This window comes from Mesitornis unicolor, unplaced genomic scaffold (assembly GCF_000695765.1).
Source record: "Mesitornis unicolor isolate BGI_N332 unplaced genomic scaffold, ASM69576v1 scaffold24623, whole genome shotgun sequence".
NCBI lineage: Eukaryota > Metazoa > Chordata > Aves > Mesitornithiformes > Mesitornithidae > Mesitornis > Mesitornis unicolor.
This window is the reverse complement of record NW_010177108.1, coordinates 66,354-84,476: the sequence shown is the minus strand read 5'-3', so window position 1 is coordinate 84,476 and position 18,123 is coordinate 66,354. Positions and strand designations below refer to the sequence as shown.

The 18,123-nt window shown below is 40.3% G+C and overlaps 1 protein-coding gene across 1 annotated transcript in view; it reads left to right on the top strand.

Moving 5' to 3' along the window:
* LOC104538677 (solute carrier family 12 member 4-like) overlaps window positions 1–12,189 on the top strand; it is a 30,973-nt gene extending 18,784 nt beyond the window's left edge. The window contains 13 exon segments of the mRNA XM_010181963.1: window positions 1,812–1,986; window positions 2,379–2,497; window positions 2,994–3,092; window positions 3,433–3,552; window positions 4,290–4,394; window positions 5,393–5,561; window positions 6,638–6,833; window positions 7,565–7,734; window positions 7,915–8,046; window positions 8,146–8,253; window positions 9,058–9,242; window positions 11,900–12,133; window positions 12,135–12,189. Coding sequence (XP_010180265.1) covers window positions 1,812–1,986; window positions 2,379–2,497; window positions 2,994–3,092; window positions 3,433–3,552; window positions 4,290–4,394; window positions 5,393–5,561; window positions 6,638–6,833; window positions 7,565–7,734; window positions 7,915–8,046; window positions 8,146–8,253; window positions 9,058–9,242; window positions 11,900–12,133; window positions 12,135–12,189 — 1,867 coding nt within the window.
* Window positions 12,190–18,123: the final 5,934 nt, after the last annotated feature.

Below are 18,123 nucleotides of genomic sequence, written 5' to 3'. Positions count from 1 at the left end.
TGTACCCTTTTCAGTTTCCAGGGGTACTTGTTCAAATATCGGATCCCTAACAGTAAAATATAGGTTTCTATTTTTTTCTTTCTTTTACCTAGAGGATGCAAAATAAGAACAACAACAACAACAATAATTTTGTTTTCTCTTTTTCTTCTCCAGATGAGCCTTAATATTTTGCCTTGATTGTTGTCCTCTTTTTTGTTAATTACTGAGTTTGGCAAAATTACTCTTTCCAAACTGTTTTCTGGCTTCATTGCCATATAAGGTACTACAACTGATTTTTGTAAAAGCATGGGTGACGTCAATAGTGTATGCTAACTAGCTAAAGTTATTTCAGCTTATGGTATGTTAGCAGATAGCTTGCAAAGTTGCTCAGATCTTTCTTGTGCTTGCTAACCGCGGTCCCCTGAGTCAATGAGGAGTATAATGTATATTCCCTGACCCATGGCAAAGAAAATATCTTAAATAACAAGCAAGCAGCACACATTTGTATCTGTATATATTGTATTGCTTATAGTGGCATTCATAGGAAGAAGTATTTCCTCGTAGCATTTGTGATGATTTTCTTTAATAGAAACCACATTAAGAAACAGAACCAGACATCCGTAAGTGGACAAAGTTTGGTGTTTGGTTATCTCCGCCCTCAGATTATTAGTTATCAGACATTTCTGTCTCTAAACCAAATAACAGTATTCCTGTCACTGGAGCCTACAAGTGCTTTTTCTGGCCACTTCCCTCATGTCCCCAGAAGAGAGTCCATCAACAGGCAGTGAAGTGCCTGTGAATATAATTGTCTGAGAAATAACCCTGCAAACTTGGCCTGTATTAAAAACAGTGTGACCAGCAGGTCCAGGGAGGTGATTATCCCCCTGTACTTGGCACTGGTGAGGCCGCACCTCCAGTACTGTGTTCAGTTCTTGGCCCCTCACTAGAAGAAGGGTGTTGAGATTCTGGAGCGTGTTCAGAGAAGAGCCACAAGGATGGTGAGGGCTCTGGAGAACAAGCCTTATGAGGAGCGGCTGAGGGAACTGGGGTTGTTTAGCCTGGAGAAGAGAAGGCTGAGGGGAGACCTCATCAGCACCTACAACTACCTAAAGGGAGGCTGTAGAGAGGTGGGTGCTGGTCTGTCCTCCCAGGTGATGGAGGATAGAACAAGGGGAAACGGCACCAAGCTGTGCCAAGGGAGGTTCAGGTTAGAGATAAGGAAGAAGTTCTTTACTGAGAGGGTCGTCAGAGGCTGGAACAGGCTGCCCAGGGAGGTGGTGGAGTCACCATCCCTGGATGTATTTAAAGAGCTGGTAGATGAGGTACTTAAGGATATGGTTTAGTGGGTAGACAGGAACGGTTGGACATGATGATCTCAGAGGTCTTTTCCAACCGAGCGATTCTGTGATTCTGTGAAACAAACCAACCAAAAAAAACATCCAAAGTCTTCTGCAGGGATGTCTGGTACTGGATTGTGTTGGGTGTTTTAAACATTAAACTTATTTTTTTGCTAAGGATTGCATCTTTCTAGGTGAAAATACTGTTGTGATAATAGTGTAAGAGTTTTATGTTATATCGTCCAAAGAAAGTTTTTAAATTGTTGAAATCAGGCTGCAAATACTTCCTATCTGTGTATCTAAGGTAACTCAGATTGTTTACCACTTCATTTCCTAATGAAGAAGCTGTGTAATACTGAATGACATTTAGATAACTGAGAAAGTAACATTTATATACATATATAACATTTAAATGACATCTTAAAACTGACCCCAAATAATAAAGGTGAGTGTCAAAATACCTCTTTGAATATGTCGCACTGTTCCTCCCTGCAGGTACGGTGATGCAGTGAACAAGAACTTAGTGGTGGGCACCCTTTCATGGCCCTCTCCGTGGGTCATTGTGATAGGATCCTTCTTCTCTACCTGTGGAGCAGGTTTGCAGAGCCTCACTGGAGCGCCCCGGCTGCTGCAGGCCATAGCAAAGGACAACATAATTCCTTTCCTCTGGGTTTGTACTTAAGGCGTTCCTTACATAGAAACTAACCAGCTCTTTGGCTTTATGCTCTTTGGAATCTGATTAATTTTTCTCTAGTTTGCCCAACATTGAAGTGAAGGTCAGTCTTTTTTATTTTAATGCTTTGTGTTCTTTTGTTAAAAACTAGGAATAATTTTAAAGGTGTTTAAATAGACTTATATGGTAATTTTATGAAGATGTCCAACATCTAATTCAGTGAAGCAGAGAAACCCACTAGAATAATTTGACTCCTTGGTCTGGAGAAAAAAGTATGTAGGAAAATTACTCTTGCTTTTTAAAATGTTTTGGTTTGGTTTTTGTTTGTTTTTTTTCATTTTACCCTTATGAATACTCGGAAGACATGCTTAATGTTTCTGTTTCTTCAGGTTTTTGGTCATGGAAAAGCGAATGGTGAACCAACATGGGCTCTTTTGTTAACAGCATTAATTGCTGAGCTGGGAATCCTTATTGCATCACTGGACATGGTGGCTCCAATTCTCTCCATGTAAGAAACAGGGTGGTTGCTATTTAAGAAATAAAAAAGGGAGGGGCGGGGAAAGAGCAATGCTCTCTGATTTTGCTAATTTGATTGTCTCTTGGAACCATATGTTAAACCGGTAAAGCAAATTACTGAAGCCTGAGTTCCACTTTTATTATTTCTATGAATTCTCTGACATCAGGCAGTACATGTAAATCTGTTTGTCTTTGCTTTGGAGTATTCTGTGAATAAACAAGTTTTTGGTATAGCTGGATAATTATTTGCTTTGGGAAAATGTTATTTTCATCAAAGAACAAAGATAGTGTTGATGCTGTGGATATATCTAACATGATTCAATTGAAAAATTCAATTCTACTGGTAGTTCAGGCTAATAAAATTCAGAGGGGTAGTCACGCCTGACAGGGCAGCCGTAGTTTGACGGTAAGTTATTTGTATTGTTGCAGTATATGCCAGAATCTGTAAATGTGTGCTAAAACGTTTTGCACTTTTTTTGCTCATGCAGGTTTTTCTTGATGTGTTACCTCTTTGTTAATCTCGCATGTGCCGTACAAACGCTTCTTAGAACTCCAAACTGGCGGCCTCGATTTAAATACTATCACTGGTAAGCAAAAGGCCAGCATGCTTAGTGCCTTTGTCTGTAATCTACAGCGCAAGGTTCAGAAGAACTCCATGAGGGCTGTGGGCATTTTTTATTTCTGTTCTAGACGGGAGTACATTGATGTGATATTCATAGTGGTCCAGATGTGGATATGTAATGGCATGAGGGTTTCATTCCAACAGCGGGGTACTAAAACTGCTGGGGACTGGGGAGATTCATTGGGAGCTTTACTTTCACTGCTAATTCAGAACAATTTAAAGAAAAAAAGAGTAAAAGAATAATTGACTTGTTTTTAAGCTTTTCTACTCCACTACTCACTAATACCTTTGCTTTTTTGTTTTAGGGCCCTCTCATTTTTAGGCATGAGTATTTGCCTGGCGCTGATGTTCATTTCATCTTGGTACTATGCTTTGGTAGCTATGCTTATTGCAGGCATGATTTACAAGTACATTGAATACCAAGGGTAGGTATTAAATGGATAGAAAAGGGTAGGGAAGGAGTTTGAGTCTATTTTTCTATGAATTATCTCTAGCCTTCACATTTGGAGAAGGAACTGCTCGGAGATATGACTGAGAGCGCTTCCCTCACTAGTTCATTCTTTTCATTGTTTTACTGTATCAGTGATAAATAAAAGCCCCTGAAGTGCTTTGTTGCTAAGCCTCTAAAGTTGTTTGGTGGAACTTGAGAGTCACAGGAAGCAGAAGCCTTGGTTGGGTTCTGCCCTTCTACTTTCTATCACACAGGATTACTTCAGGCCTTGAACATCTGAAGGCAGCCATCTTATTCATATTTATCTGGTGCAAGGGTCTGTCTAGAACAGTCCTTGGAAAGCTGAATCTGCAGGTTAGGTTGCCTGAGATTGTTAATATCTGATGGAGTCGAGCTGTACTATGGCTGTGTAGCTTAAGTTTAACAAATCAGCTGTTGAAGTGCCTGTTTATGCTTGAGAAGTGTTCTTCATAGTGGAGTGTTGATTATAGATTAAACGCAGAAGGTGTAGTATACATTTGACTGAAACATTTGCATTTCTCTCATATGTGTGGTAAACATCACAGACATACAAATGATAAATATACATGTGATGCATGCTATGTATCACATAGTTCATTATAAAGGAATGATTTCTCTATAGCATTACTGTAAATGTGCAATTAAATGCTCATGAAACTGTACGTTGGCTAAATTGTGTGTTCTTCACAGTGCAGAGAAGGAATGGGGTGATGGTATCCGGGGTCTTTCGCTTAGCGCAGCAAGATATGCCTTACTCAGACTGGAGGAGGGCCCTCCACACACAAAGAACTGGAGGTACTAATTTTAGGTTAATACAATGCATTGTCATTATTATCTACTTAAGGAATTAAACTGCACTCCAAAGAAGATACTTCTGGTCTGTGTGAATGAATTTAAATGCCCAGAATATTCAAGACAAAAAAATAAAAATGTTGTGTCTGAGGTAAGCTGCTCTGTCACTGCCCAAGCCCTCCTGCATGGGCCCTCTGGGGGCAGAACTTGTGTGTCCTTTGGATCTTTGTTTGACCTTCGAATTGGTGAATTCAGAAGTGGAACCTGGGGAAACTGTGGAGAGATCCAGAGGCCAAGAGCAGTTTGCACTGGGGGCACAAAGATGTCACTGCTGACACTCTAGGATTAAAAACCAGAATAGTGGCCAACATTTCTCCCTCTGGCTTTGTGTGTTTGCAAACAGACTGAAGTGGGCAAACCCTCCTCTCAGTTTTGCATGGCACAGCTCTTAGGCTCCAAACAAGAGGACTGGGAATCTACCAAAGTCGAGAATTTTATATATCTTTTTATACTTGCTCAACCATAGCTTAAGAGAGAAAGTGACCTAATTTATGTGTAGCAATACCTTAAGGGACAGAAAGCAGGTGGGATCTGTGTTTAGATGAAAGTATTCATGTTTCCCAGTTGTTTGGCACAAGTATCCAAGTAGATCTGCAAGGACAGCCTTACAGTATGAACAGTGTGTGGTCTAATAGCACTTAAAAGAGCCTTGAAAATCAACCACATAAACAAAACACTAACGCAAGCCTCTTAAGCTAAGTACGTGAACAGGTTTGATGACTGTCAAAACAATCCAGCAGAAGTCCCTCAATGCTTCAAATCTGCTTTTAATCAAGAGAAATAAATGATTTATTAAAACCCCTCTAATGTGTGAGATACAGAAAGAATTTATTGTTTCAGAGTTAATATTCAAGCACAGTTAAAGTGATGAGAGGCAGTTTCTTAGATATGTTTTTGTTAAAGCCTGAGCAAGAAATACATCCCCTTTTTATTTTCTCCAGGCCTCAGTTGCTGGTGCTTCTGAAACTTGATGAAGATTTGCATGTAAAATACCCTAGATTGTTAACATTTGCATCTCAGCTGAAAGCTGGCAAAGGTTTGACTATCATAGGATCAGTGATCCAAGGGAATTTCTTGGAAACCTATGGAGAAGCCCAGGCTGCTGAACAGGTCAGTGTCTTAAATTCCTAAAGTAGAAAGGAGTGAGTGGGCAGATAATGTAGAAGTTTCATAATCATACATGGAAAAAAGTGTATCAGTAAGTCTGTCATGAGATACAGGACTAGTTGAGTAGCACTACAGCTGTTCAGTAAAGGGCTTCCGCTGTCAGTTGTGGCTTTGGGAATATGATAAGATCAGTGCTTGCAACTTGTGTGAACAGCCTTACTGCATAAAACTGTCTTCATTTATAAGAAATAATTACTAGGGAAGATTATGTATGCTAATTGGAGGCAGGAAGACTATTTAGTTTCCTGAACATACCAAGAAACATTTCAATAACCATAAATTATTACAAACTTAGAAAATGTGTTGTGCCTCTTTCAGTGTGGTGAGAAATGGATTACAAAAAGCATTGAAGGATGGTCCTGAAAATTTAATAAATCATTTCATCTTCCTCAATGTGTAAACGTGACATCATTCCCCTGTTTGCATCTGCATAGTATCAGCACATCACCTTTTTCTTCCGCAGAGGCTTTTTATGCAGGAAAACTGTTCTATAGGAAAACTAATTCATAGGCCTATGTTGATCAAGTTTAGTTTTTAAACAAATGCCGGGTGTGGTATTCTCGATAGGTGTGGGGGGTTTGGTGCTTGTTTGTAAATTGAATGTAATAACAGTGTGTTACATGGGAATCTGAAACTGGAAATCCAGATGAAATTAATTAACGTTGAGTTTAAAAAGGTGAGTGTTTTAGGATTAAAAATGGAAAGTGAGATAGTAACACAGGTATCACTAACTACTACTGTGAATAAAAGATTATAGCACGAACCAAAACCACCTTCTCTTAATCTATTAGAAATAGTTCATTTTGGAAGGGAACTATGTGTGTTTTAAACAAGTATCATTCACAGTTAGTGGGTATTTTTTATTCTGTTTTATTAAGGAAAGCAGATGAGCAAAACTTTGCTTTGAAATGTGCTTTACCTGTGGACATGTGAACCAGGAATTTACACTGTAATCACGTGATAGAGAAATACTTTAGTAATTCTGTTGGTTGTGAGGCTTTTTCTTCTCTGTCTTGCAGACTATTAAGAATATGATGGACATTGAGAAGGTGAAAGGATTTTGTCAAGTAGTTGTAGCAAATAAAGTTCGAGAAGGAATTGCCCACTTGATCCAGTCCTGTGGACTAGGTGGCATGAAGCACAATACCGTGGTTTTGGGATGGCCATATGGCTGGAGACAAAGTGAAGATCCAAGGTCATGGAAAACATTCATAGGTGAGCTTTGAAGGTTTGGGGTGATCAGACACTCTGAACAGAGATGTTTATTACACGTATGGTACACACAAGGGATTTTACAAGAGTTGTCATGAAATTGGTTTTGGTTTTTAGTCTGTTTTTTCTAGTATTGATTGTAAAGTAAATAATTTCTCACAGAACTGCTTTATGCTTGGAATATCAATTATTGTAGGTAAAAGACCTATGAAAGATTTTCAAAGATTAATCTAGCAGCTAAAATGAATGTGTCTAAGGAATGCTTAAAAAAATATATGGACTTGAGAGATATTGTTCTTATGGCAATCTCTAACTTGTTTCCTAGGTAATCTCTGTCTTTTTCACTGGTCTAACCTATCCGTCTCTCTTCACTACTGGCACTAACACTCTCCTCACCTATATCCCTCTCCTTCTGCTATGGTCTAGTTACTTAACACAGTCAAATGAGTACAGAGCAGATGTTTTCTCCTCATACTTAGCTTTGAAGATTGCTGCTTTTATTTCAGACATGAAATAGGGCTTGTGTTCCTGTAAGTCTGCTTTATCCTAGCTTTGTCATTTGGTCTGACCTGTCTATATGAGCCTTGCTGTACAGACTTTCTGTAAGCAATGACTTTTATGGTTTGTTGACATTTGCTCAATGAATAACCTTTTTTTAAATTACTATTATTTTTTTAAAGCTCAAAGATCGCTCTTGTAGTATTGGAAGTAACTGTTCTTCCCCTTTTGGGCAGGTACTGTTCGCTGCACAACTGCAGCCCATCTGGCTCTGCTGGTTCCCAAAAATGTCTCTTTCTACCCCAGCAACCATGAGCGTTACAATGAAGGCAACATTGATGTGTGGTGGATTGTACATGATGGAGGCATGTTGATGCTGCTTCCTTTTCTTCTCAAACAGCACAAAGTAAGGAGCTAGCAAAAGAATGTTTGTCAGCCATCTGCTTCTGTGTGCATTAGTTTAAAGAAGCAAGGTCTGGTGGCAGAACCTGTACTGATAAACAAGAGTGGATATAGTGATAAGATCTTGTTTCATAGAGCTAAATATTATTGGCTCAAATACTGAGAGTTTATGTTCCCTTACCAGGTTTGGAGAAAATGCAAAATGAGAATTTTTACCGTAGCTCAGATGGATGATAACAGCATCCAGATGAAGAAGGACTTGGCTACTTTCCTCTATCAACTCCGAATAGAGGCAGAGGTAGAAGTGGTAGAAATGGTAAGGGACTTGAGCCTGTTTTTTCACTGTTTGTCACAAATGCTGGTATTTGGTTATAACTTTATTACAAGCACAGTATTTTTTTTCTTCTTTCTGCAGCACAATAGTGATATCTCAGCATATACTTATGAGAGAACTCTTATGATGGAGCAGAGGTCTCAGATGCTGAGGCAAATGAGGCTGACAAAAACAGAGAGGGAAAGGGAGGTATGTCATCTGTGTTTGATTACTATGGGCTGCTGAGGTGGGTGTCAAAATACCTTCCTGGTAGTGTTGTACACAGCTGCTGCTTAAATTTAACTCCTGTGTTCTAAGATGTAAGGAAATACTTTTAGTGTAGCTTTTTTTCTTTGCAAAATTGCATGTACTCATTGAATGACCTGGCTGTACTTCTAATACCATGCTAGAAATTATTTGGTTTTGGGGAAAATGGTGACAGCATATACATTGTAGAAACTATTTGTGTGTTCCCCTTTGTGATGTAAATGACACTCGATGACCTGTGGATGTAAGTCTCATCCCTTTCTAGACCTTGTTTTTGCTTTATATGGGATGCCTGAGGTTTCTCTCAATTTACAGCATATCCTGTTTTCCTACTGAAGATTTCATTCCAGTTTGGACTGTTAGGACATGTAGCTATGAAGGGTGCAGATGATCTCATTTTTCTGCATGTGTTTGTCCAACTTTTTGTTGTTGTCAGTTTTGAGTCAGACTTGTCCATTGTTTCAGACCATGTCATGATGTAAGATAGACTTTTTTTCTCGTATAGATACAGGCCTCTGTTAGTCCAAATTTTGTGTAGTTTACACTCACAAAAGCTGTTTAAGTTCAGGTTGGTATGTAAGATTATTGGCTAGGGCAGATGATTGGTATCAGAGCTGTCCTAAATGCTAAACTGACTATACAAAATAAAAGATACAACAGAACAAAAAGTCTTTCATTGCTTAAACAGAACCAGAGAACGTAAAATAAAGTCTCTTGAGTTCACTGTGTCATTCCTGTGCCCTCTAGGCTCAGCTGGTAAAAGACAGACATTCAATAGCACGTCTAGAGAGCCTCTACTCAGATGAAGAAGATGAGGGGGACCCAGTTCCTGAGAACATCCAGATGACCTGGACGAAAGAGAAATGTGACGCTGAGAAGCGTAACAGAGGCAGTGCTGTGGGAAGCTTCAGAGATCTCATCAGCATTAAGCCGTGAGTCTTGTCAGAGTTAACAGCTTGCACCTCCTGAAACTAGATGTGCTGTGCTTTAATTACCTTTTGTCTCCTGATCCTTGGTTTACACTTACACAATAAATGTTGAGACCTGCCTACTGAAAAGACAGCAGTTAGGCTTCTGAGAAATCTCTAACCAATTAAATGTGGCACATATTCCTCAATATTTTACTCAGTGTAGCCAAATTCTGAGTTGGAGCTGTTAAATCTTCTTACAACATTCCCCCTGTCTCCAAAATACCTCAACAAAACACACAGTTATAAACCAGACTGATCATTTCACTGATCTTATGTGTAGTGGGGATGCTTAGAGCAGCAAGTTTAGCACAAGCTGTGGAAGTGATGGATGACTGAGAGTAGAACACGTGTGCAATAAAACCCCCTAAAACAGACTTGCTGTTGGAGGAGCACTGACATGTAAATCAGCCTTAGTATGGCCATGTGTGTACCCCTTCAATAGCTAGAAGTAAAGCTCTATTTTGTGTAAAAACGTGTGAATCGCTTGTGACCTCTTTGATGTACATCTTACATGAAGAATTCACTCAGCTTTGTATATTCAGCAAAGTTCCAGATTTTTCTTCCTAAAAATCAGTGAGAATTCAAATCTGGTTTAGGATGGATCATAAATAGTTAATATACTGTAGAAATTCTGCTGAATTTGGTGTTAACTACCTGTACTTTTTCCTCTTCCATGCTTTCAGAGAGTGGGAAAACTTGTTTTTTATTTAACTTAGAAGTACATTAAGGTGGTTGAGAAGGAAGACTTCATTTTCTCAACTAAAAGCAGGAAAACTATATGTAATTATGGAAGAAAAGGAGTTAGAGTTGAGCAACAAACTTAGCAAAGTTTTTAAAGGTAGCAGGATTAGCCACTTAAGCCAAGTCTTGTTATAAATAGCATGTAACAAACTATAGGAGCTGTCCTAACAAGAATTAAGTCAGGATAGAAAACAATTACAGATCTGAACCTATTTTCTTAAGCAATGTATGACACAAGGAGTGGCAAAAGTTAGTCATTTAGAGAAGCTCTCATTCCAGAACACTCCTATGATGTTATTTCTGGCAGTTTTCAGATGCTAAACAAACCTTTCTTACAGCCTACACCTTCAGATCACTGGGGAGAGGCCCATTTTAAATGTCACTGTAGAGAATACCAAACCTTTAGTTTTCAGTTATTTTTCCAAACCTATATGTAGCTGATATGTTGTTTCTGGTGTTGGTTTCTTCCTCACTTCTTGTAAACATAATTTGGCCTCTGTATTGTCCCTGGCTATCTGTAGCAGACGTGTTGAAGACAGAGTCCTTGATCTACATTAAATAAGAACATGAAATAACAGAGAGGTATTTCAAAGTGGGTAAATCGTGTAGTTAGTGTAATAAACACTATTCTTACCATTGCATATTCCGTCTTCTGTGTATATAAATATTTCTTTGCAATCCTAAATACTTAGAAGACCAGCAAGGTTACCAAAGACTTTCACTCATAACATGCAGAGCTGAATTAACAAGACTACAGATTCATATTTGATTCATTTCTACTAATACTTGCTATTAAAATGAAGAAAAGAAACAACCAAGTGGAAAATCCCCAAAGCAGCAAATATATTCTCCCTCTGATAACTCTATTTCTGTATTGTTTTTCTTTTTACGTTTCCAAAATAATGGTTGATTTCCTGTAGGAAGAAACATTCCCCGGCTCCAGCTCCCCAGAGGATACTTTCCAGCTCTGTTACTGCATGAATTGATGTTATTTTTTTGATGATTTATTCTGAATAATTAATCCTGTTACCTCCCTTAGCCTGGATTCTTAAGGAGCAGAGGCTTATGAGACCACACGCATCTATTCCCTTCTCTCCCATAACTTTTGAACCAAGTGGCTACTCAAATTTGAAAACTTCACTGAGATTTTAAAGATGCCTGAGCCATAAGTTTATCTTGCAAATAGCCAGGCAGACAGGTTGGTTAGTTTCCATCTGAAGGAAAGGTTAGAATCCTTACTATACACCAGAAAAGCCCCATAAGCAGGCCTATATCCAGTGTGTGTTCCAGCCTACAAACCTGTGGGCAGCCAGGCTTTCTCTGGAGATGTCGACTGCTGTTCAACACACACAGACAAGTGCACTCACAGGAAGTGTGGACTGAGTGCAGTGGTGTCAGTCTGCTACCCAGTTCCAACAGGTCTCTGAGAAAGAGTTTCTCCAATACTGAGTCCAGAGAGGTGCATGGTCTGTGCTGCCATGGGAGTGAGGGGATCTGGAGAGGGCTGCCAGAAGAACAGGCCACAGTCACAAGTGTGCATGGTCAAAGACCATGTCCCCTTACGCAAATGCGTTCTAAGTTCTTATGCCAGACTGTAAATCATCTTTATAAAATATGCTTCTTGAAGAGCAACATAATTTCACAAACTGGAGACGTGACTCCAGAGATCTTAAAACTGATGGACTAGCAGTACCTGAAGAACTCTGTGAAACCTCTTTTGTGTCTTTATCATGAAGTTTGAAAAATTTTACTATGTGTTGAGTTGACTTTTAACAGGGTATTTAAGAAACTGAAGGTATGCTTTTAAGGACCTTTTTAATAATTCAGTTTTTAGAGGCATGTTTCTAACAGTAAGTCTGAATGTGCTTCTTTTACAGGAACCAGTCTAATGTCCGAAGAATGCACACAGCAGTGAAGCTAAATGAAGTTATTGTAAATAGATCCCATGATGCCAGACTTGTTCTCCTCAACATGCCTGGTCCTCCGAAGAATACTGATGGTGATGAAAACTGTATCCTTTCAGGCAAGGCCTGGTCCCCATAGAAGATCTTCCTTCAATCTGTACTCTTGAATTTATTTTGCCACAAATACTGTCAGGCTGTAATATGTGACAGTGTCCACTGAGTGGAGGGTACTGGCTTGTGGCTGTTTTGTAGTAATTTCTTAAGTATAAGTTGCCACTGGTTGCTCTGGAAGCCTTGTAGGTTTTAAATCAGTCTTGTCTAAAGTCTTACTTCTAAATTTATTTATTAAATTTAATTTAATTCCTTTTGTTTAATTGTCAATAGCAGATGTAGCAGATGTTTAAGAAGGCATTCACAGCAGGCAATGCTCTGGGAGGGCAATGCCTGAACTCGAGAGAACAGGAAGTCCTGAAGGAGAGGGTGTATCTCAGGCACAACTTGCACATCAGAATTCAGGAGCTTAGCTCCAAGTGCAGTGCTCTGGTAAGATTACAATTCAAGCCCATAGTATTTCAGCACTTAGAGGGATGCCTGCACCAGGCCTTTACACAAGGCCAGAGCTGAAGGTTGTGATCTTGTGAGCCTGTTGGTACTGCAGTTCTCTGTCCACAGCTGCTCTTCAGCCTTGGTTTGTACCATTAAATTAGCAAGCCTTTCACTGGCCTGTGCAAAAAGAAAAATATTTTTAAAAGTCACAAATCACAGACTAAATGATTGTTTTCTCCTAAATCTAGACAGTAGCAGTGCTAACACCTGTAGTTTCACAACTGTGTGCTGGCCAAAGAAAGGATAAAAACATTCCTCTTAGCATGAGACAGTTTCAACCACAACTACTATAGCTCGGGAGAGATTTTAAACTCGAGGTGGTGGGTGAGGGTGCTTATTCCTTCACCCTTCCCTGGAGAGGCTGAGCCACTGTGACTGAGAAGAACTTGATGTTCGTGGTGAGCAGCTGGGAGGGGCTGTGACTGTGTAACCTGGTGCCACCAGCATCATTGACAGGCTCGGCTTTGGGCAGTGGTGGGTTTGTCTTGGAGCTGGCTGAAACTGGCTCTGTCCAACATGGGGGCAGCCCCCGGTCTCATCTTGCAGAGGATGCCCCTGCAGCCTCCCTGCTACCAAAATCTTGCTGCATAAACCCAGTACAGAGGCTGATCACTGTGTATTTTGGTTTTGATATTTCTTTTGTCCTCAACTTTACTGAAACAGACATGGAGTTTCTTGAAGTCTTGACTGAGGGTCTGGAGAGAGTATTACTTGTTAGAGGAGGCGGCCGAGAAGTCATCACAATTTACTCCTGATTTAGTACAAGCTTCTAACACTGGTCTACATTTACCTTCTTCATGATAACGGACATTCCAGTTTTAAATGGAGAAGAAAAAAAAAGGTTTTTTTCCTAACTTTCTCCTCATCCAGTCCAATTCATTGTCTTTCCATTTGCAACATACATATCTTTTTGGATTACAGTATTGCTACACCATCCAATTAGCAACATAAGTTAATTGTGAAGCTGCCACATTATTCAGTTTCTGCTTTGACACTCCAGCATTCATGCATGTAGTTTTAACACTAAACCTGTTTTTAGTCAGCACTGCTATGTGCAGTATTTTCGGTAACTGTATGTAAAGTTAAGACATGAAAGCCAGTTACTGTAAAAAGATTTTAAAAGCTTTTTATATTAGGTTTGGGGGATAGAATTACATTATATAGCAGCTAGTTTCTGCTGAAGTTCAGCTATAAAGTATTTTCTAAGAGCACACTAAATTGTAAGAGAGAGCTAAAAAAGCTTTGTTTTTCTGGATTTATTTTGAGAACTAAACTCTCAGTATTGGATGAGAATTTATACTTTTAATACAGTTATTGGTAGGGATTAAAATAAATTATGTTGATATAGTTGAAGTTATGCATGTAGCTTACTACAAGTTGTGTTGCTTCTGAGACTTGAGATTCTGTAAGGCCAGATCCCTATTTATTTTTGTATTTATTTGTCAGATATATTGGATACGCAGATGCAGACTGTTTAATATAACAGAGATCTCAAAATAGATTTTTGAATCATCCATGGATTGAAGGACCAGTCCTGTGCAGTTCTTCCATGCTTTAAATTTCTTGCAGACCATCAATCAAAGTACATTGAGCATGTTGGAGTCCCGTCTGTAGAGCCAGACGCTATGCTGCACACACAGCAATGGGATAGCACTTGCACAAGTACAGGGAACCTGCTGCTTCGTTGTATGCTTTGTGCCCTTAGAGGAAAAAGAAGAAAAGAAGACCTATACTAACCAATAAGTCTCTGCAGGTTTTATCAAGTTCATTGAGTTGTACGTTATGTACAGAACATTCGTATTTTTTTCAATAAAATGTTGCATACACTTTGAACCTATTTTCCATTCTGTGTGCTATGATGAATTACCTGGGAAAACACTGCACAGCACTGCTGGGATCTGACTGCATCAGCACTGGTGCATCCACCATGGGAGGGGAAGGTGCTGCAGAGGCGTTGGTGCTCCCTGAAAAATGGCACAGTGGAGGTGCCTGCTTAGTCCTTAAAACAGCCTGGTGCATGCCTCAGTGAGTAAAGGCTCCTGGGTCTGGACTTACTGGTGTAAGTCTTTCTCCATAGCTGCAGACTATGAAGCATACACAGACTGGTACCTTCGCAAGATTTGCAGCTGTCTGGGAAAGCAGTAATGCCATTCAAGGGACACGTGTGAGGTAAGCTCTTCGGGAGGGTTAGTAGTATGGGAAGAAAGGTGGGGATTGACACATTCTCTGAGCCGTGTGCTCCTGCTAGCTGCTGTACTGGTTCTGTCAGCCCTCTTGTGAAAGTACTCCTGGTTGGCTCACTGAAAACAGCATGACCAATTTGTCTGTGAAACAAATCTGAGAAACCATCCAGGGTTTTATCTCCAATAACATGAAAAAAGGTTTGTTATAAGAGTTACAGCTGAAGCCTAGGTTTGTTGTGTCTGTGAAGCAGGACACACCTGATGGAAGCAGGATAGTACTTGTGCATTCAAGATCCCTGCGAGACAACAGCCAGGAAACAATCCTAGGGTGTGCTCTCTACTGGTTTGGTTCGTTGGTTTTGTTTTTTTACGAAAGTATTTTTTTATTTTGAAAAGGAAAATTCACTTCACTTACATTTTAAAACCAATGGAAAGAATAAATCTTGCTTTGTGCTATTTGTAGAGAGATCATATATATATCTTCAGAGAACTACATAGTAGTATGCAAGTACACAGTATTAATAATAGTTAATGGTTATTTGCAAGCATTCTTTTATAGGAGTAAGAAAAAGTTTATGAAAAATTTCTTATTTTTCAGACTTTTGTAGGTTTAAGTATGAGATACTTTCTTTTACCAAATATAAACTTCTATTATAAACATGCTGAGAAATACATGCACTTATTCCCTATGAAATTTTATGCTTTTGGATTTCAGTGTCATCTATTACCTGACCCAAGTAAGCTGGCTGTATTATGTTTTAACGTCAGATCTACCAAGTGAATATCCTCACAGGTACATTTGGTAAGGTTTTCAGAGGCAATTCTATACAATGTGGATTTTAAAAATACCCTAATTCAGCATTGTGTGGACCCGAAGGATTTAATAGGCTCTAATTAATTAAAACATCTCTATATGCAGAACGGGTCAAAGTAAGTTCCTCTGAGGCTTGGTTTCAATCAAAGTGCAGAGTCTGGGGCTGCATGCCAGTGAAAACTGGGAGTAGCATGGAAAAGGTCTGTAAGAAAAAAGTCAATGTAAAAGGGTAATTTCTAGTTGAGTCAGCTTCTGTGAGGATAGCCAAATGGCCATCTTCCATTCCTGTCCGTACTCTAAAGACTTTTTTGGGTAAGGAGGTGAGAACATTGCAATTAAAACACAAGATGACAAAGTTGATTTAAGCTCTTTGTATACAGGTATATAGAATTACACTTAAAACTTCTACGGTATAATTTTGATAATTAGTGAGTCATTAAAAAACTCCTTCTGTCGCACAGAGATGTCACTGTGGTTCGCCTCTCACCTCCAGCAAACTTGTCATCTCGCTCTCCTGCAGCACAGGGCTGCGGTGCGCCCCGGGAGGAGAGGGTGCAGCGCTGACCGAGCCCAGCAGGGGGCGCTCGGCCGCCTTCCGTGGCTCTCCGTGGGCCAGACATGAGTGCCGAGGGGTTCCCGTCCCGCTGCTCATCCTCGCGGTCCTGCCAGGGGGTCCTCCGTACGCTGATGGGAAACCAAACGGGTTAAATCAAAATATTTGCACTTAAACAATACATCCTCCTCCCCTGTCCCCATTTCTCAGTTTCTCATCTGCGGTGATGTTTGCTTCCTCAGTAGTTCCCTTGGGAAGGGAAAATCCACCTTGTGCTGTGCTCGGAAGGTCCAAAGGGCTCATTCGTTCTGGAGCAATGATCCCCTTGCACAGTCACCACGCCAGGTCTGTGGCAGATGCTGCCCACACACACAGCACTGCTTTCTCCTGGGGACAGGTACACCCTCACTCCGGCTTTGCCCGTGTCAGCCAGCAGCAGTCAGAACCGCAGCACAGTCCAGCAGGTGATGGCTTTGTGAAGAAAATGTCCCACTGTAGACACACTCTATGAGCCAAGCTCAGTCAGCTCTTTGAACAGAATGCACCCTGCTAGTGGACACCTGAGTGAAATCAAGTCTACGGTTGACAACTTCTGTCCAACATTATCTCTACACCCTAAGGCCACATCTCTTCCTCCAGCTGGGGGAGGCGCCTGCCAGTCAGGCAGCTGCTGTTTGCTCCTGGCAGGGCTGATGGTCATCTCTTCTGTCAGTTCCTGAAGCAAGCCTGTCCTAGTGCTTCAGGAAGTGCTAGGCAGCCAGTGTGCTTACTATGTGTGACGGGTGAAGTCTGAGCTGAGTGAAAGGCTGAGCAAAAAGGACAATTTCAAAAGCAAAGGAGTACCTGGCTAGTGCTGAGTGGCAATGGAAAGGGTCCCTAACTGGTCTCTGCACAGGGCTCTGTCTGAGAGTCTATTTCATGTGTCTGCACCATCTCATGTGACTCCCAAGATAGTTGTCGGTACTTGACACCAGGAGCTCTGCGGCTCTCCAGCTTGCGATGATTTCTGCTGTTCCCTGGCAATGTCAGTAATACAGCTGTCACTACTGAAACAGAAATGTAGCAAGATATGTCCATGACCCATAGAGATGGCATTGCTAATGGGTTAGTAGCAAAGTCAGAGACCTCATACAGAGGTCTCAGCCTTTTAAAGGTCTGCCATGGTAGTAGGCCAGGGATTCTATGACTTTAAAAGAAATGTAAGAGGGAGAGGATAAGACTGTATGCTGCAGAAATTCCATCCATTATTAAATAAGTAAAGCAAATACTGAGCTATCTCACCAAAGAAAGTATTTTTACATAATTGCTAGCAGGGGAAAATACCAGCTGGACTACTAATTGTCTAGGTGAAGGTAGTGAGGATCTATATATAGTATAGGATATATATAATATAATAAGATAATATATTCTGAGTTATCTTCAGTAGGGAGATGAAAGCAGGAAGCTACCATTTTGGTGAATAAATATCCAATGCTTGGATACTATCCATCTGTTTCCTTTCACCCAAACCAGGAGGTGCCTATGTTTCTGCTGTCAGATATGCATATAACCATTTAATTCTTGCTCAATAGTCCTCTCAAGAAAAATCTAAGGAATTTCATGAAAGGTTTTCAATTAGCTTGTTACTTCTTCTAGGGGCAGTGCTGCCTGCCCTCTCCTGCTGCTGCTTGTGCATTCTACCTCTGCCTTGTGTGTGCTGGCACAAGCGGTCACACAGCAATGCGGCAATGGGATGGGACTGCACATTTGACAGCAGTGACAAGTTATGACCATTTAAACTCCTCTTCAAACTGCAGCATTGGATGTGAGATAAAAGTTAAATGTCTGGCAAAGTTAGTCCTCATAAAATGATGTTTTTTAAGGAGAACTGAAGTAGACGATTAATTACGTATTTTGCTTGCCAGCTCCAAGCTGGGAGTTGTCCTCTCAATGCAGCTTCTTCTCTTACCAATAAAACACCACAGCCAGGAGGACACAATACTGTCCATACACCTCCAAACACATGGTGACCTCCAAGGTTCAAACACCATCAAGATTCGAA